The following is a 20,563-nucleotide window of genomic DNA, read 5'->3' as shown; positions in this document are numbered from 1 at the left end:
GGACAAAGAGCTCTTTAAGTGGGAGGAACACTAATTGGGCAAAGAGGAGTGAGTCTGTTTAAAAGACTCCACGTCCCTCATGAATAATTCAACTCTTTGCCCGTCCCCCACTCTCCATCAAGATCAGCTGGAGGAAATGGTCCTTTGACCAACAGGATTACAGTGCTGGATTGTCCGTGTGTCGGCGCGGCTGTAAGGGAGAATAAGTCTGGACTCAAATCTCTACCTCCGGTTGTACGTGGGCTGTGAAGAAAAATGTAGGGCAGCCACTTATTCTCTCTCTCTCTGCTATCTCTCTATTCTTTCCTCTTGTCTTTGGTTTCTATTGTGTGCCGCTGTAGCTGCAGTCTCCACGGCGACAGCTGACATAGTTGCTGCGGCTGCACTTCCGTATTTTGCTCTCTCTGTCTCACCTCGAGGATTTACAGAGAGGGCATGTAACCACCCTGAGGAGCCATTGTCTGCGTGAGAACGTGTGTGTGTGTGTGTGCGTGAGAGAGAGCGTGAGCGTGGCTTTAGGATCCAGACATGAATTCCTGTTGGAAAATGCAGATTCAGGTACAGACTCTTGATTGTCTTGCTCTTGTGTTTTTTAATTGATGGCACTCTTAATTTGTCATTGTTGTCGTTATTTTTTAGTGATGCTCCCACCAGACACAGATTTATGTCCTACGTCTTAATAAAAGCTTAAGTTGTACATCATTTGTACACACAGTGTGATTCATACATATGGTGTGTATGTGGTGAGAAAGGACAGAAGAAAGATGATGATGATGATGATAAAAGGAAAAGGGGGCTCATCACTCTTTCCTTTCATTGGTCGTACTGCCAGTAGTGGCAGTATTGATGTCGGATTTAGACGTTTTGATGTGTGGCTACATTCTGAACCATCCACATTGCAGTCAGTGGATATGCCAAAGCCAACACACATAATTATTTATACGAAGAGGCGGGGGAGAAAGCACTAGAAGAAATCTTCAAGTCAAAAATTTAGTAAGTGCTTTAAATCCAATGAGAGTGAAGCTATGATGGGCCGGAGATGTGCAAAAATAACAGGAAAAAAAAAACAATGGCAGAGTGCTTAAAAGCATTCAAAACCTGAATTATATATACAGTAAGCAATACTGGCCTGAAGATTTTGTGTCCCAGTCACAGAATTGTGTGTAGTCCCACACCTATTTGTGAATGAGCAATATTTTCACGCAGCCGTGTCATAATAATAACAATGTAACAAGGCAACTTCAATCTGAGATTCAGATTCTTGATTGTCATTGTAACAAGTACAGTGAAAGGCAAGGTGCAAGCCTTTTAGTGCAAATATAAACTTGAGTAAACCATGCACACATTTAAAAGGTGTGGGGAAGAAAAGAAAATAAACATAAAATTTAACAGAATGAAAATGGTGTGTACAAAAGGCAAATAAAAAAATATGTACTTAGCAAAAAAAAGATTGCATATAAAAAAGAGAAAACAGTGTACAAAACTGTGGATATTTCAGTGGCCGTGGATATTGCACATAAACAAATATTGCACTCATTTCAAGTGTGGTATGTGGCATTTATAGGTCTCACAACAGTTGGGTAGAAACTGCTTTTCAATCTATTTGTACTTGCTTTAATGGCCCTGTACCGTCTGCCTGAAGGCAGTAGTTTAAACAGAGAGTGGCCCAGGTGGGATGAGTCCTTTAGGATGGTGTTGGTTCTCCTGAGACAGTAAGAGCCATGAAGGTCCCTTAGTGTGGGTAGAGGGCACCGAATGATCTTCTCTGCCATTTTGGTAACCCTCTGGAGCTCTTTCCTGTTTGCCACCGTCCAGCTGGCAAACCACGTATAGAGGAATGTACAGGTACGTGAGGATGCTCTCCATGGTAGAGCGATAAAAAGACACAAGCAATCTTTGGTTTATGTTTTTTTTTTTTTCCCCTGAGGATTCTAAGAAAGTTGAGTCTTTGCGGTGCCTTCTTTACCAAATGTGTGGTGTTCCTGTCCCAGGTCAGTTTCTCCTTTATGTGGGCTCCCAGTAAACTGATGTCCCTGACCCTTTTCACACAGGTCCTCCCAATGATAGTGGGTTGAATGTCTGTTTTGTTTCTCCCAAAGCCTATGACTAGCATCTTGGTTTTTACAAGCGGGAGCAGGTTATTTTCGCTACACCATACTGTCAGCTGTTCCATCTCATCCCCGTAGGTGAACTCATCTCCTCCAGTGATACAGCCTACCAATGTGGTGTCATCTGCATACTTAATGAAGGTGTTGCTGATTTGGATAGGGGTGCAGTGAGAGGTGTAGAGGGTGAAGAGCAGCGGGCTCAACACACAGCCTTGAGGGAAACTGGTGCTAAGTGTGAGAGCTGTGGATATGTGGGGGCCAATCTTGACTCTCTGTGAGCAATCTGACAAAGTCCTTAATCCAAAGGCCATGGGAGAGGATGATGTTGAATGCTATAACCCACGAAGAGAAGACTGGCATAGTTACCCTGCATTGTAATAATCACTGTGGAGGCTACATTCCCAGTTTTTATTGGGGAGAGTTCAGAGAAAAAAAGACAACCAGGAACAAGTTGTGTAGAAGTCATGGTTTTATTTGAAAAAGGTGTGGGAAAGATGTGGAAGTTTGAGTGAAAAGGGTATGAAGGCTACAGTGTTGGAGTATGAAATTGACCTAGATGGTCAAGGGATGCATCCTTGCTGCAAATGAAATCCCTGGAAATTTATAGAAGTCAGTGTTCATTGTACATGGACTCTGTGACCTACAAAACTAGGTGAAGGCCATTCATTGTTGAACTTGACCTCGACTATCAAGAGATGTATCCTTGCTCCCAAATTGGTAAACCTGTGTTATTTATAAAATGCAGCACAGTGGTTAGTGGTTAGTTAGCACTGTTGCTTCACAGCAAGAAGGTTGTGGGATCGCTTCCTGCCCTTTCTGTGTGGAGTTTGTGTGTTCTCCCCATGTCTGTATGGGTTTCCTCTGGGCATGCCGGTGTCCTCTCACAATCAAATCATGTTTATTTAGAGTCTTTTTCTTTCTCTGCCCCTGACCAAGGCAGCGTCTCTACATCTGGAGTTGGCCCTCGGGTGGCGGACTGTGGCTGGCCACTTCTCCTAGTAGGTGGATTGAGATGGGTTAAATGTAGAGATCAAATTTTGTTGTATGTATGTACAATGCCAATGAAGGCTCTTCTTCTTCTTCTTTTGTTTCTTTGAAATGGTTTTGGGAGTACAATGTTGCAGATGTGAGCCCTGTGAGCTTGAAATTTATGTGAAGGACTGTCATCATTAAAGTTGGTCTAGACAATGACAAGACAAGAAATAGATATCTGCTGCAGATTTGAACCTGTCTGAAATCCTTGGAAAATTGAGAATTCAGTCTTCAACACACGCAGTCACTAACTTTGGCTCTGTGACCTTCAATATTTGGTCAAGGTCACTCATCGAATCTCACCTAGACGTTCAAGGGATACATCTTTGCTAAAAATTTGGTAAACCTGTCTCAAATTGACGGAGTACCGAATTTTATGGCCCAGTCACACGGCACACGACGATTCCTGAATGAAGGGAAAAAGTAAAAAAGTCACAATTCGTTGAGAAAAGGTGGACGAAAGAGCTTTATCACCGAACAGTCTGCGAAGCAAGAGCACAAAAGGGATGAAAGAGGAAATTAACAAAACCGAAGCTCACGATCTCGACGAAACGCGCCTGGAGCCACAGCTGGAGCAGTGTGTGTCTGCATCTCTGAGTTCCAGGACTCGGCGCTAGGACGGAGCTCATAGCGCCTGAGTCCTGGAGAAACGGCAAACAGAAGCTGTGGAGATCTGTGTGCACGTCGGTGGACCACCTGCTCTGGTTCCTCATCCAGAACAAAAGAGGGATCATCTCCATCATTATCAGAATGCACACTGTCTGTCCACATGCTGCGCGCTCCGTCTTCCTCCAATTAAAAAAAGAAAAAAAAAAAGAAAAAAAAAGTGTGCTGTGGTCACTGCTGTATCACAGTATTATGTTCTAAGCCATATATATTGATTTATGACAGAAAACTGTCAAAATGGAGAATAAATATAAGTGTAAGGATGATTGAATATATCAGAGAAGTAAATTAATTAGTGCGTGTGAATGCACGCATTGACTCACATGTGCGGTTATTTCCACCAGCTGATCACTGATCCACAACGTGAGTTCTTCCTTCCAGAACAGCTCTTTATATGAGGTCTGTCAATAAAGTAACGGTCCTTTTTATTTTTTTCAAAAACTATATGGATTTCATTCATATGTTTTTACGTCAGACATGCTTGAACCCTCGTGCGCATGCGTGAGTTTTTCCACGCCTGTCGGTGATGTCATTCGCCTGTGAGCACGCCTTGGGAAGGAGTGGTCCTGCCCCCTCGTCGGATTTTCATTGTCTGGAAATGGCGGAATGAAAAGGACTTTTTTTTCCATCAGAATTTTTTCAGAAGCTGTTAGAGACTGGCACCTGGAAACCATTCGAAACATTTATGTGGCTTTCGGTGAAAATTTTACGGGCTTCACAGAGAATAAGGTCTGTTACTACAGCTTTAAGGACCCCTTTAAGGACGCTCGGCGCACTGCGCTCCGAGCTGCGATGACGTGGCACAAGACACCGGACCATTTCTAAACGGATGGCTCTGTGGATATGAGACCGTCATGTGCTCTTTCTCTGGTTATCACAAGAGCTGGACATCAGCCATTTTCCAGCAGATTTCACTTTTAACAAGAGATTTTGTCATGGAAAGCCGCGCGGAGGCTTCGCGTGTAAAGACCGATTCGGTTTGGAAGCGAGACAAAGGAGCACCTCCGTTTCGGCGTGTCAGAGGACAAGTTTGGACATGTCTATCTCGGCTTTCAATGCTTACCAGTCCAGTAAGAATCAGTGAAATTGTGGAGAGCTGGACATGTCCCAACTTGTCCTTCATCACTCTGAAACGGAGGTGTTCCTTTGTCTCGCTTCATCAGCGAATCGGTCGTGACGCGCGAAGCCTCCGTGCGGCTTTCCATGACAAAATCTCTTGTTAAAAGTGAAATCTGCTGGAAAATGGCTGATGTCCAGCTCTTGTGATAACCAGAGAAAGAGCACACGACGGTCTCGTATCCACAGAGCCACCCGTTTAGAAATGGTCCGGTGGCTTGTGCCGCGTCGTCGCAGCTCGGAGTGCGGCACGCCGAGCGTCCTTAAAGGGGTCCTTAAAGCTGTAGTATCAGACCTTATTCTCTGTGAAGCCCATAAATTTTCACCGAAAGCCAGATAAATTTTTCGAATGGTTTCCAGGTGCCAGTCTCTAACAGCTTCTGAAAAAATTCTGATGGGAAAAAAGTCCTTTTCATTCCGCCATTTCCAGACAATGAAAATCTGACGAGGGGGCGGGACCACTCCTTCCCAAGGAGTGCTCACAGGCGAATGACGTCACCGACAGGCGTGGAAAAACTCACACATGCGCACGAGGGTTCAAGCATGTCTGATGTAAAAACATGAATGAAATCCATATAGTTTTTGAAAAAAATAAAAAGGACCGTTACTTTATTGACAGACCTCGTATAATCAATTTTGATTCATCTACCTGTTGCCACATATACAGAAGGACTGGATTGTCATTCCTGCACTCATATTATTATATTTAATACAAAAGCGCACGCAGCAGCTTCTGCTGCCGCTGATGCTGCATTCAAGTACAGTTGGAAATTACACAACTTTTTTGTTGTTTCAAATTCAACAGTTTCTTGTGGCAAAATAATTGATTATATCCACACAAAAGATTAATTCTGGCCTATATAAGGTGCCTGAGCCCATTGAAACTGCCCCCCCCCCCCCCCCACACACACAGATAAAAAAAAAATCCAAGTAGTCAAACTGAGTTTGCCCTGTAATTTCCGATGGTACATGAAGCAGCAGCAGTCTCAGCGCTCACAAGCCGGCTTCTGCACTGTGTGAAAACATTCAGCTGCTCCAACGAAGTCAAATTAAACAATAACGTTACAAAAACTACACAAACAATTAAAAAAACGTCAAGAACGACAGCAAAACGAGACGCAGACGAATTGAGGTTTTCGTTGCCCTTCATTCAAATTTTTCAACAGTATAAAAATCCTGATGTAGCGCCAGCTGCAGGAACGAGGCTGCGCGAAGGTGAAACGATGTCAACGACAGTCAACGAAAGTCCAGATTTCTTGTTTCATCAGGGCTTCGTCACCCTTCATTAAGTGCTGTGTGACTGGGCCTTTAGACTGATGGACGGACAGCATTTCTGTGTCACTCCGTTGGGGCAACGGGGGACAAAAACCTTCCTCCTCTCATGTACTGAAAGTCCACAAGTCATTTAAGTCTTTGGTGCAGTGTTGGACATAGACTATACCCCATAGGACCAATCAGATACAATAATATCATGATCTGCAAGCCAGTTAATAGATTTGGCACTGTGGGTAGGTGCCATGTCCTGCTGGAGAAGAAAATCAGCATTTTCATAAAGCTTGTTAGGAGATGGAAGCATGAGGTGCTCTAAAATCTCCTGGTTGTCAGCTGTGATGACATTGGAGTTCATTAACACACTATATCAGCACCAGCAGATGACATGGACCCCAAATCATTACTGATTGTGGAAACATCACACTGGACTTTAAGCACCTTGGATTCCGTACTTTTCTTCTTCCTTCAGACTCGGTGACCTTGATTTCAAAATAAAATGCAAAATTTACTTTCATCTGAAAAGAGGACTTCAGACCACTGAGCAGTAGTCCAGTTATATTCCTCTTTAGCCCAGATAAGATGCGTTTGACATGGTCTCTGGCTCAGAAGTGGTTTGACACTAGGATTGTGACACATTTATTGGACACATCTGTGTGTGGTGGTTTGTGATACACAGACTCGAGCCTCAGTCCTTTTGAACTTACCCCAAGTTCTTGAATTGGCTTTGCTTGACAATCTTCTCAAGGCGGCAGACATCCTTGTTGCTTGTGCATCTTTTCCTACCACACTTTTCCCTTCCAGTCACCTTTTTATGAATATGCTTTGATACAGCGCTCTGCAAACAGCCAACCCTTTCAGCAATGACCTTCTGTGACTTATCCTCCTTGTGGAGGGTCTCAGTGAGTGTCTTCTGGACAGCTGTCAAGTCGGCAGTCTTCCTGTGACTGTGGTTGTGTGTAGGGGTGCGCGGTATATACAGTAGATGGTATCAGTGATATAAATTTGGCCTATGGTCGAGATTTGGACTCCACCGACCAACTGTGATAATGCTTGTTGATGACGTCATGGGCCGACCCGACTCAATATCTGTAACAACTTCCAATACCAATGTAATTCATGGATCGGAAATTTCTAATACAACCTGCAGTTTTCCAATCCAGGAAAACTCTGTGAAACGCCTATTTCCTGCAGAGGAGAGGGGAGGGGACGGGGGTGTTCTGCATGGAGATCAATCAATCAATCAATCAATCAATTTTTTTTATATAGCGCCAAATCACAACAAACAGTTGCCCCAAGGCGCTTTATATTGTAAGGCAAGGCCATACAATAATTATGTAAAACCCCAACGGTCAAAACGACCCCCTGTGAGCAAGCACTTGGCTACAGTGGGAAGGAAAAACTCCCTTTTAACAGGAAGAAACCTCCAGCAGAACCAGGCTCAGGGAGGGGCAGTCTTCTGCTGGGACTGGTTGGGGCTGAGGGAGAGAACCAGGAAAAAGACATGCTGTGGAGGGGAGCAGAGATCGATCACTAATGATTAAATGCAGAGTGGTGCATACAGAGCAAAAAGAGAAAAACAGTGCATCATGGGAACCCCCCAGCAGTCTACGTCTATAGCAGCATAACTAAGGGATGGTTCAGGGTCACCTGATCCAGCCCTAACTATAAGCTTTAGCAAAAAGGAAAGTTTTAAGCCTAATCTTAAAAGTAGAGAGGGTGTCTGTCTCCCTGATCTGAATTGGGAGCTGGTTCCACAGGAGAGGAGCCTGAAAGCTGAAGGCTCTGCCTCCCATTCTACTCTTACAAACCCTAGGAACTACAAGTAAGCCTGCAGTCTGAGAGCGAAGCGCTCTATTGGGGTGATATGGTACTACGAGGTCCCTAAGATAAGATGGGACCTGATTATTCAAAACCTTATAAGTAAGAAGAATAATTTTAAATTCTATTCTAGAATTAACAGGAAGCCAATGAAGAGAGGCCAATATGGGTGAGATATGCTCTCTCCTTTTAGTCCCCGTCAGTACTCTAGCTGCAGCATTTTGAATTAACTGAAGGCTTTTTAGGGAACTTTTAGGACAACCTGATAATAATGAATTACAATAGTCCAGCCTAGAGGAAATAAATGCATGAATTAGTTTTTCAGCATCACTCTGAGACAAGACCTTTCTGATTTTAGAGATATTGCGTAAATGCAAAAAAGCAGTCCTACATATTTGTTTAATATGCGCTTTGAATGACATATCCTGATCAAAAATGACTCCAAGATTTCTCACAGTATTACTAGAGGTCAGGGTAATGCCATCCAGAGTAAGGATCTGGTTAGACACCATGTTTCTAAGATTTGTGGGGCCAAGTACAATAACTTCAGTTTTATCTGAGTTTAAAAGCAGGAAATTAGAGGTCATCCATGTCTTTATGTCTGTAAGACAATCCTGCAGTTTAGCTAATTGGTGTGTGTCCTCTGGCTTCATGGATAGATAAAGCTGGGTATCATCTGCGTAACAATGAAGATTTAAGCAATACCGTCTAATAATACTACCTAAGGGAAGCATGTATAAAGTGAATAAAATTGGTCCTAGCACAGAACCTTGTGGAACTCCATAATTAACTTGAGTCTGTGAAGAAGATTCCCCATTTACATGAACAAATTGTAATCTATTAGACAAATATGATTCAAACCACCGCAATGCAGTGCCTTTAATACCTATGGCATGCTCTAATCTCTGTAATAAAATTTTATGGTCAACAGTATCAAAAGCAGCACTGAGGTCTAACAGAACAAGCACAGAGATGAGTCCACTGTCCGAGGCCATAAGAAGATCATTTGTAACCTTCACTAATGCTGTTTCTGTACTATGATGAATTCTAAAACCTGACTGAAACTCTTCAAATAGACCATTCCTCTGCAGATGATCAGTTAGCTGTTTTACAACTACCCTTTCAAGAATTTTTGAGAGAAAAGGAAGGTTGGAGATTGGCCTATAATTAGCTAAGATAGCTGGGTCAAGTGATGGCTTTTTAAGTAATGGTTTAATTACTGCCACCTTAAAAGCCTGTGGTACATAGCCAACTAACAAAGATAGATTGATCATATTTAAGATCGAAGCATTAAATAATGGTAGGGCTTCCTTGAGCAGCCTGGTAGGAATGGGGTCTAATAAACATGTTGATGGTTTGGATGAAGTAACTAATGAAAATAACTCAGACAGAACAATCGGAGAGAAAGAGTCTAACCAAATACCGGCATCACTGAAAGCAGCCAAAGATAACGATACGTCTTTGGGATGGTTATGAGTAATTTTTTCTCTAATAGTTAAAATTCTGTTAGCAAAGAAAGTCATGAAGTCATTACTAGTTAAAGTTAATGGAATACTCAGCTCAATAGAGCTCTGACTCTTTGTCAGCCTGGCTACAGTGCTGAAAAGAAACCTGGGGTTGTTCTTATTTTCTTCAATTAGTGATGAGTAGAAAGATGTCCTAGCTTTACGGAGGGCTTGTAATGTGAGATGCCTCTGTTCGAGCAGTCTCTTCCGCAGTTAGCCAGCTATTAGGTAAGCAGTGAGGAGTTCTGTCGCTGACATGTCCACTGAACACCGCAAAACCAAGACAGCAATGTGCAATGTTTGCAAAGCCATTGTTTATTTCAGCGGATGCTCTGGGCAGAGGCTCCGTTGTGACTCAAACATTTAAGAAAGCACCACATTAAATAACACAAGAATTTTTTTAATGGGGAGCAGAAAGTCAAAATCAACCAGGGAACAACTATTTACCCAGACTGACTTCAAATATGAGTAAATTAAGTACTTTTTGGGAGGGGGATCTTATTGCTTTTTGGAAATGCCTCCGTCCTGAAAATGGTTAGTATATTCGGAGTGGGTGTACCATATGGTGTTCAAGAGATGAAACTTCAGCCATTGACCCAACAATAAATAAATACATGTACAAATTCTTTCACCAAAACATCAACTCTAGGCTTGCATCTTAGATGTAACTTCTGGCAAATTGTAGCTGTAGTTTTGAGATCTGCACTATAAATATTATATAAATTGCATTATATCTGATTTTGTTTTTGTTGTTGCTGTTTGTAATTTATTTTTTGTCAGTTCAGCTTTGCTAAGGGACTGTATAACCCATCTCATAAGTTTATATTGTGATATATACCATTTCCATGAAGGGATTCGATTTATACCACAATATAAATTTTAGGTCATATCGCCCAGTCCTAGTTGTGTGTACTGAACCAGACTGAGAGATTTTGTGTGTGTGTGTGTGTGTGTGTGTGTGTGTGTGTGTGTGTGTGTGTGTGTGTGTGTGTGTGTGTGTGTGTGTGTGTGTGTGTGTGTGTGTGTGTGTGTGTAATGACTTAAAATATTCTAATATTTTGAGATGTGTTTTCTTCTTTTTTTGAGCTAAGGGCTGTAATTATCGAATTAAAATAACAGATGCTTGACATCTTATTTTATATGCAATAAGTCTAGAATATATAAAGCTTTCACTCACTGAAATATCTGAAAGAAAACCTGCAGGTTTTTTTCATGATGGCATAATTTTTGTGAATGGGCATGCATGGTTGTGAGTTGGGAGCCTTCTCTTTTGAAAGCAAGTATATAAACCATTTTTGCCACCAATGTTGATTCATCGCTTGAACTAAAGCCTGTCCATCTCTCTAGTCACACTCTGGCTCTCTCAACTATCAATGCCTTCTCGCTCTGTCTCCCTCGCTGACAAGCTATCTTTTATAACTGAGTTGGTGCCACTGTGTCATGTAAAGAAAAATGGCATGAATTTAGAGCATGCAGTGAAATGTTCTTCAGTGGTGGAGGTGTCACAGACTGGAGGTGAGTCTTTGAAACCACCACACACTACTCAGGTTTCTAAACAATTTACTGATCCAGGCAGATGACAGCGAACTGTCTGCTGCTGGTCTGAGTAGTATAATCAAAATCCATACCCTAAGTCGACCTCAAACTGCATCGCAAACATTAAACATTTATGGCTGCAGTTAGTGACCAGGAAACCTGAAAATAGGGTTGTGACTTAGGAGGGTTTCCTTGTTTCTGCAATGCACAAGATGAAAATAGTCTTAAGTGTTTGTGTGGTTCAAAGGAGCATCTGCCACCTTTTCACAGTGAAAGGTTGACCCACTTTCGCTTGTGCCCTTTGTTCTGGTTGAGTAGGCCTTCATAGTATACTATATGCGACTAGCAAATGTGAACTTGAATCCAAAAGCAGTTGTATTTTTGGAGGCCTCCAGCAATGTGGGTGTTTCGGTAAAAAAATAAAAACAAAACTGTTAACTGCTGGGTAAGCTGCAGATTGCTGTGATGATTGGAGAATGAAAGCTGAATGGAAATGTTAATCGCTGATGATTCCCCTAGCTGTTTCATTTGCTGTCACAATTGGCTTGATTGAAATAATGCAGGACACTATAAAACACCACCATTTGTGCAACTGAGTATACATGAACTCATAAACCCCTCTACACGGTTATCATCTAGGGTTTTCTGTCTCTCTCATCATGTGCTCTCATTCCCTTCAAAGTGGCTCAAAGGCAAAAGGTCAGCACATCCTTCAGGGTGTTGTCACTGCATACTGATTGCTGGCCATTGCTCCAACAAACAAAAAGGGAATTTATTGTTTGTTTTTCCCCTCAGTCCACAGCTTAGAATATCACTTCATTGACTGATGCTCTAAATCATAAGGTTTTATTTCAGATCTGCAGACGGGGGGAGGGAGGAGAGATTAACACGGTCACGTGTCATGAAAAAGCTTAAAACCTGTTGGGGGAGGAGATCTGTGGCAGAAGGAATAGCCCTTTTCAGACAAGAAAATTGTATTATTGGAGGCATTTTGTAGTCTTGAACCCTCTGGTTTCCAGAAAGTTTCTGGAATTACCTACAACAGAAACCACAAAAATTCTTGGGTGACATGAGATCAAAGTTTATATTTGACAAGTATCACATGTTTTTGTTGACAGGATTTCCCATTAAAGATCTCTCTGTACTGCACATTTTTTTTAATATATACTCAACAAAAATATAAACGCAACACTTTTGGTTTTGCTCCCATTTTGTATGAGATGAACTCAAAGATCTAAAACTTTTTCCACATACACAATATCACCATTTCCCTCAAATATTGTTCACAAACCAGTCTAAATCTGTGATAGTGAGCACTTCTCCTTTGCTGAGATAATCCATCCCACCTCACAGGTGTGCCATATCAAGATGCTGATTAGACACCATGATTAGTGCACAGATGTGCCTTAGACTGTCCACAATAAAAGGCCACTCTGAAAGGTGCAGTTTTGTTTTATTGGGGGGGGATACCAGTCAGTATCTGGTGTGACCACCATTTGCCTCATGCAGTGCAACACATCTCCTTCGCATAGAGTTGATCAGGTTGTCAATTGTGGCCTGTGGAAGGTTGGTCCACTCCTCTTCAATGGCTGTGCGAAGTTGCTCGATATTGGCAGGAACTGGTACACGCTGTCGTATACGCCGGTCCAGAGCATCCCAAACATGCTCAATGGGTGACATGTCCGGTGAGTATGCCGGTCATGCAAGAACTGGGACATTTTCAGCTTCCAAGAATTGTGTACAGATCCTTGCAACATGGGGCCGTGCATTATCCTGCTGCAACATGAGGTGATGTTCTTGGATGTATGGCACAACAATGGGCCTCAGGATCTCGTCACGGTGTCTCTGTGCATTCAAAATGCCATCAATAAAATGCACCTGTGTTCTTCATCCATAACAGATGCCTGCCCATACCATAACCCCAGCGCCACCATGGGCCACTCGATCCACAACATTGACATCAGAAAACCGCTCACCCACACGACGCCACACACGCTGTCTGCCATCTGCCCTGAACAGTGTGAACCGGGATTCATCCGTGAAGAGAACACCTCTCCAACATGCCAAACACCAGCGAATGTGAGCATTTGCCCACTCAAGTCGGTTACGACGACGAACTGGAGTCAGGTTGAGACCCCGATGAGGACAACGAGCATGCAGATGAGCTTCCCTGAGACGGTTTCTGACAGTTTGTGCAGAAATTCTTTGGTTATGCAAACCGATTGTTTCAGCAGCTGTCCGAGTGGCTGGTCTCAGACGATCTTGTAGGTGAACATGCTGGATGTGGAGGTCCTGGGCTGGTGTGGTTACACGTGGTCTGCGGTTGTGAGGCTGGTTGGATGTACTGCCAAATTCTCTGAAACGCCTTTGGAGACGGCTTATGGTAGAGAAATGAACATTCAATACACGAGCAACAGCTCTGGTTGACATTCCTGCTGTCAGCATGCCAATTGCACGCTCCCTCAAATCTTGCGACATCTGTGGCATTGTGCTGTGTGATAAAACTGCACCTTTCAGAGTGGCCTTTTATTGTGGGCAGTCTAAGGCACACCTGTGCACTAATCATGGTGTCTAATCAGCATCTTGATATGGCACACCTGTGAGGTGAGATGGATTATCTCAGCAAAGGAGAAGTGCTCACTATCACAGATTTAGACTGGTTTGTGAACAATATTTGAGGGAAATGGTGATATTGTGTATGTGGAAAAAGTTTTAGATCTTTGAGTTCATCTCATACAAAATGGGAGCAAAACCAAAAGTGTTGCGTTTATATTTTTGTTGAGTGTGTGTGTGTGTGTATATGTGTGTGTGTGTGTGTGTATATATATATACACACACACACACAACCCCAATTCCAGTGAAGTTGGGACGTTATGTGAAATGTAAATAAAAACAGAATACAATGATTTGCAAATCCTCTTCAATCAATATTCAATTGAATCCACCACAAAGACAAGATATTTAATGTTCAAACTGATAAACATTGTTTTGTGCAAATATTTGCTCATTTTGAAAATGGATGCCTGCAACACGTTTCAAAAAAGTTGGGACGGGGCAACAAAAGACTGGGAAAGTTGATGAATGCTCAAAGAACACCTAATTGGAAACAGGTGAGTGTCATGATTGGGTATAAAAGGAGCATCCCCAAAAGGCTCAGCCATTCACAAGCAAAGATGGGGTGAGGATCACCACTTTGTGAGCAACTGCATGAAAAAATAGTCCAAAAGTTTAAGAGCAATGTTTCTCAACGTTCAGTTGCAAGGAATTTAGGGATTCCATCATCTACAGTCCATAATATTATCAGAAGATTCAGAAAATCTGGAGAACTTTCTACACGTAAGCGGCAAGGCCGAAAACCAACATTGAATGCCCGTGACCCTCGATCTCTCAGGTGGCACTGCATTAAAAACCGACATCATTGTGTAAAGGATCTTACCGCGTGGGCTCAGGAACACTTAAGAAAACCATTGTCAGTTAACACAGTTCGTTGCTACATCTACAAGTGCAAGTTAAAATTCTGCCGTGCAAAGTGAAAGCCATACATCAGCAACATCCAGAAATGCCGCCATCTTCTCTGGGCCCAAGCTCATTTGAAATGGACAGACACAAAGTGGAAAAGTGTGCTGTGATCTGATGAGTTCCCATTTCAAATTGTTTTTGGAAATCATGGACATCGTGTCCTCTGGACAAAAGAGGAAAAAGGCCATCCAGATTGTTACCAGAGCAAAGTTCAAAAGCCAGCATCTGTGATGGTATGGGGGTATGTTAGTACCCATGGCATGGGCAACTTACACATCTGTGATGGTACCATCAATGCTGAAAGGTACATCCAGGTTTTGTACCAACACATGCTGCCATCCAAGCAACGCCTTTTTCAGGGACGTCCCTGCTTATTTCAGCAAGACAGTGTCAAGTCACATTCTGCACGTGTTTACAACAGTGTGGCTTTGTAGTAAAAGAGTGCAGGTATTAGACTGGCCTGCCTGCAGTCCAGACCTGTTGCCCGTTGAAAATGTGTGGCGCATTATGAAGCCATACCACTGTCCCAGCTTTTTTGAAACATGTTGCAGGCACCTATTTCAAAATGAGCAAATATTTGCACAAAAACAATACGATAAGAAAGCATCCAGGTCCTACTGGAGAGACAAGGATTCAGCCTGAAAAAGCTGGCTGATCCTGGTCCAGCTGAAGTAATAAGGACCCGCTGAGAAAGATGGAATGGATTCTGAATGAGGTTGATGATGAATGAACGCAAGTGAGCATGAAAGATGAAAATCCAGTGAGACAGTATTACAGAAATTATGTAAGGTTACCATGGAGAGTCCCCAAAGAGAGCTGTATTTCCCTTGATGGATGTGTGGTGTGTCCTTAATTTTCTGCAGAGGAATGGAAGGACAGCATTATTTTTTTTTTTGAACTTTTTATTTAGCCATTTAAAACATTGAACAGAACATTTCTTGACATCTAATTTCCCTTAAAGTAAGAGGGTACACTCCATACATATATGATTTAGGGGTATGGTGGTTAGAGTCTATACATGGTGACTAGGGTAAACTTTTCACAATCTAATGGGGGGATAATATTTTGTTAACATTTCTCGTCAAACCTCCACGTATCTCGAGATGCATGTCCATTTTTGTTCAAAGATGTCCATAGATAGCTGGAGATTTGCAGTCAGCCGCTCCATTATGTAAACATTTTTCAGTTTCTGTTTCCATTGTTCTATAGTTGGCGGTTTTACCTCTTTCCAATTTACCGTAATCATTTTCTTTGCTATCAGAAAGAGGATCCTCAATATGTATCGCTGATTAGTATTATATAGATCTCTAGGAATAACTCCCAGTAGGAACAACATAGGTTCTGGGGTAATATTTATTCCTAGAATAGTGTCTATCTCTTTTTTAATGTTGTCCCAATGTTCCTTTATTACCGGACATTCCCAAAAAATATGTGTTGTATCTCCTATATTTCCACAGTTCCTCCAACAGAGTGCTGTAGTAGGTTTCTTTGCAAATGAAGAGGTGATAAGAGGGGTATAAAAATATCTAGTTTTCGCTTTCCAGTCGAATTCCTTCCACAATTGGCTGTTAATTCCCTTATGGCAACCTATACATATATCGTTCCATGTAGAATCTTCAATTATTATGTTCATTTCCATCTCCCATTTTTCTTTTATATAATTTGTGTTTTGTAGAGTGTCTGTTTTCAACCTTTTGTATATATTAGATATGTGTCTTTTTGTTGGAAAGTGTTTTTCCACAATGCTGATAAAGTACTCCTCCATCTCATTTGGGGCTTCACTAATCATTTCCTTTTCTTTATGGCTTGTAATATAATGCCTAATCTGAAGATATCTATAGAAGTCATTCGACGGAAGATCAAATTGTTCTCGAAGTTGGGAGAAGGATTTGAGTTCTGTTTCTACAAAGAGTTGGTTAATTATATGGAGGCCTTTTTCTGCCCATCTTCTTAACCCATTGTCCCACACCGAAGGGGGAAAATCAATATTTCCTACTATAGGCACAGCCCTTGAGATTGACTGAGGCCCCCCAAGCGCTTTTTTAACTGTTGTCCAAATTTTTAAGGTGTATTTTATCCATTCATTCTTTAATTTAATCTTTTTGACTGACTTTGTGTCCATAAAGGGTAGTATTGATAAAGGAACACCCTCAGTTGAGTTTTGCTCTATCTGAGTCCATATTGTTTCCTTATCATTTCTAAGCCATGCCACAATTGCATTTATTTGTGCTGCCCAATAGTTTTTAAAATTTGGTAAACTCAGTCCTCCTCTATCCTTAGGCAGATGGAGGCATTTCAGTTTTATCCTCGGCCTCTTCCTTTGCCAAATAAATGTTGATATTAGTTTATCTAACATTTTTAAGGTGGAAGCAGGTACTCTTATTGGGAGGGATTGGAACAAAAAAAGAAGTCTGGGAAGTAAGTTCATTTTTATTGTCTCTACTCTACCAAATAAAGACAGGGGAAGCACCTCCCAACGTGTCACATCTTTCTTTAATTGTCTAATTAATTTGTTATAATTGGCCTCAAACAATTGAGTGGAGTTGGGTGTAAGAATAACTCCTAGATATCTGAATCCTTGTTTGGACCAGTGAAAGGAGACGCTATCATTCAATTGTGTAGGCCAAGTACCCGAGATCATCATAGCTTCTGATTTAGTCTCATTAATTTTGTATCCCGATACTGACCCGTATTTATGCAAGCATTTTATAAGTGTGGGAATGGAAAGGACAGGGTTTTTTATAAAGAGCAAAATATCATCCGCGAATAGGGCTATTTTGTGGATTGTCCCTCCTTCATCTGCTATCCCTTGAATCTGCGTGTTTTGGCGTATTGCCTCTGCCAGAGGTTCAATACTTAAGGCAAATAAGATGGGAGATAATGAGTCTCCCTGTCTCACACCTCGCTCAATCCCGAAGGAGCTAGAGCAATGGCCGTTGACTCTTACTTTGGAACGAGGTTCTTTATATAGAAGACTAATCCATGTCACAAATTCCTTTCCAAAACCCATTTCTAACAATGTCTGTCTCAAAAATATCCAGTCAACTCAATCAAATGCTTTCTCCGCATCTAAACCGAGAAGCATCGACGATTGTTTCTCCCTTGCTGCAATTGTTTGCAAATTCAGAGCTCTTCTAATGTTATTTGTTCCATGACGTCCTGGTATGAACCCCGTTTGTTCTGGGTGTATTAATTTCTTAATATTTTTTTGAATTCTAGTAACTAATATAGAGGTCAGGATTTTATAATCCACACACAAAAGGCTTATTGGGCGGTAACTAGCACACTGAAGAGGATCCTTTCCCTCCTTATGTATAACCGTTATCATGGCTTCTGACCACGAATTTGGGGGATTTCCTGATTTCAGTGCGTAATTGCATACTTTACATAATACAGGAGTGAGTTCATTCATAAATATTTTATAGTATTCACCTGAGAAACCATCTGTTCCTGGTGATTTATTATTTTTCAGTTTAGTAATAGATTCTTTAATTTCATTTTCTGTAATAGGTTTTATTAATAGCTCACTTGTTAGTTTACGTTAGTTTATTCAATTTAAGGGGCTTTAAGAATTCTGCGCTCTCCTGTCTCCTAGATTCTGATTCATCTGTCCTATATAGTTGTTTGTAATATGTTGCAAAGGAGTCTGATATTTTAATTGGGTCGGTTTCTATCTGGTTAGTTTCTGGGTTCCTTATCTTAGGGACTGCGTGGTTAGATTGGGTTTTTCTAAGTTGGAAGGCCAGTAGCCTACTGGCTTTATTACCCATTTCATAGTATTTTCTGTTGATGTATCTAAGAGCTCCCTCTGCCTTATATGTCAAAAGTTCATCTAATTGTTGTCTAACCTTTTTTATTTTGTTTAGGGTGTCTTTATTTCCAGACATTTGAAGACAACTTTGGATGCTGTAGCTCCTCTGAAAAAGAGAGCTTTAAATCAGAAGTGTCTGACTCCGTGGTATAACTCACAAACTCGTAGCTTAAAGCAGATAACCCGTAAGTTGGAGAGGAAATGGCGTCTCACTAACTTAGAAGATCTTCACTTAGCCTGGAAAAAGAGTTTGTTGCTCTATAAAAAAGCCCTCCGTAAAGCTAGGACATCTTTCTACTCATCACTAATTGAAGAAAATAAGAATAACCTCAGGTTTCTTTTCAGCACTGTAGCTAGGCTGACAAAGAGTCAGAGCTCTATTGAGCTGAGTATTCCATTAACTTTAACTAGTAATGACTTCATGACTTTCTTTGCTAACAAAATTTTGACTATTAGAGAAAAAATTATTCATAACCATCCCAAAGATGTATCGTTATCTTTGGCTGCTTTCAGTGATGCCGGTATTTGGTTAGACTCTTTCTCTCCGGTTGTTCTGTCTGAGTTATTTTCATTGGTTGCTTCGTCCAAACCATCGGCATGTTTATTGGACCCCATTCCTGCCAGGCTGCTCAAGGAAGTCCTACCATTATTTAATGCTTCAATCTTAAATATGATCAATCTATCTTTGTTAGTTGGTTATGTACCACAGGCCTTTAAGGTGGCAGTAATTAAACCATTACTTAAAAAGCCATCACTTGACCCAGCTATCTTAGCTAATTATAGGCCAATTTCCAACCTTCCTTTTCTCTCAAAGATTCTTGAGAGGGTAGTTGTAAAACAGTTAACTGATCACCTGCAGAGGAATGGTCTATTTGAAGAGTTTCAGTCAGGTTTTAGAATTCATCATAGTACAGAAACAGCATTAGTGAAGGTTACAAATGATCTTCTTATGGCTTCGGACAGTGGACTTATCTCTGTGCTTGTTCTGTTGGACCTCAGTGCTGCTTTTGATACTGTTGACCATAAAATTTTATTACAGAGATTAGAGCATGTCATAGGTATTAAAGGCACTGCGCTGCGGTGGTTTGAATCATATTTGTCTAATAGATTACAGTTTGTTCATGTAAATGGGGAATCTTCTTCACAGACTAAAGTTAATTATGGAGTTCCACAAGGTTCTGTGCTAGGACCAATTTTATTCACTTTATACATGCTTCCCTTAGGCAGTATTATTAGACGGTATTGCTTAAATTTTCATTGTTACGCAGATGATACCCAGCTTTATCTATCCATGAAGCCAGAGGATACACACCAATTAGCTAAACTGCAGGATTGTCTTACAAACATAAAGACATGGATGACCTCTAATTTCCTGCTTTTAAACTCAGATAAAACTGAAGTTATTGTACTTGGCCCCACAAATCTTAGAAGCATGGTGTCTAACCAGATCGTTACTCTGGATGGCATTTCCCTGATCTCTAGTAATACTGTGAGAAATCTTGGAGTCATTTTTGATCAGGATATGTCATTCAAAGCGCATATTAAACAAATATGTAGGACTGCCTTTTTGCATTTACGCAATATCTCTAAAATCAGAAAGGTCTTGTCTCAGAGTGATGCTGAAAAACTAATTCATGCATTTATTTCCTCTAGGCTGGACTATTGTAATTCATTATTATCAGGTTGTCCTAAAAGTTCCCTAAAAAGCCTTCAGTTGGTTCAGAATGCTGCAGCTAGAGTACTGACGGGGACTAGAAGGAGAGAGCATATCTCACCCGTGTTGGCCTCTCTTCATTGGCTTCCTGTTAATTCTAGAATAGAATTTAAAATTCTTCTTCTTACTTATAAGGTTTTGAATAATCAGGTCCCATCTTATCTTAGGGACCTCGTAGTACCATATTACCCCATTAGAGCTCTTCGCTCTCAGACTGCAGGCTTACTTGTAGTTCCTAGGGTTTGTAAGAGTAGAATGGGAGGCAGAGCCTTCAGCTTTCAGGCTCCTCTCCTGTGGAACCAGCTCCCAATTCAGATCAGGGAGACAGATACCCTCTCTACTTTTAAGATTAGGCTTAAAACTTTCCTTTTCGCTAAGGCTTATAGTTAGGGCTGGATCGGGTGACCCTGGACCATCCCTTGGTTATGCTGCTTTAGACGTAGATTGTGGGGGGGTTCCCATGATG

General features: G+C 41.4%; 1 protein-coding gene across 4 annotated transcripts in view; it reads left to right on the top strand.

Annotated features, from left to right (window-relative positions):
• Positions 1–20,563, top strand: part of march8 (membrane-associated ring finger (C3HC4) 8) — a 243,893-nt gene that overhangs the window by 120,143 nt on the left and 103,187 nt on the right. The window contains exon 1 of one of the 4 annotated variants that reach the window (XM_034184267.1): positions 209–558. The exons of the other annotated variants lie outside the window; for them this stretch is intronic. Coding sequence (XP_034040158.1) covers positions 529–558 — 30 coding nt within the window. The 5' untranslated portion in view covers positions 209–528. Of the gene's footprint in view, positions 1–208; positions 559–20,563 lie in introns of those variants that run through there. 4 annotated transcript variants of the gene reach the window in all.

The sequence above is a fragment of the Thalassophryne amazonica genome, chromosome 13 (assembly GCF_902500255.1).
Source record: "Thalassophryne amazonica chromosome 13, fThaAma1.1, whole genome shotgun sequence".
NCBI lineage: Eukaryota > Metazoa > Chordata > Actinopteri > Batrachoidiformes > Batrachoididae > Thalassophryne > Thalassophryne amazonica.
This window is presented reverse-complemented; position numbering and strand designations above follow the sequence as displayed.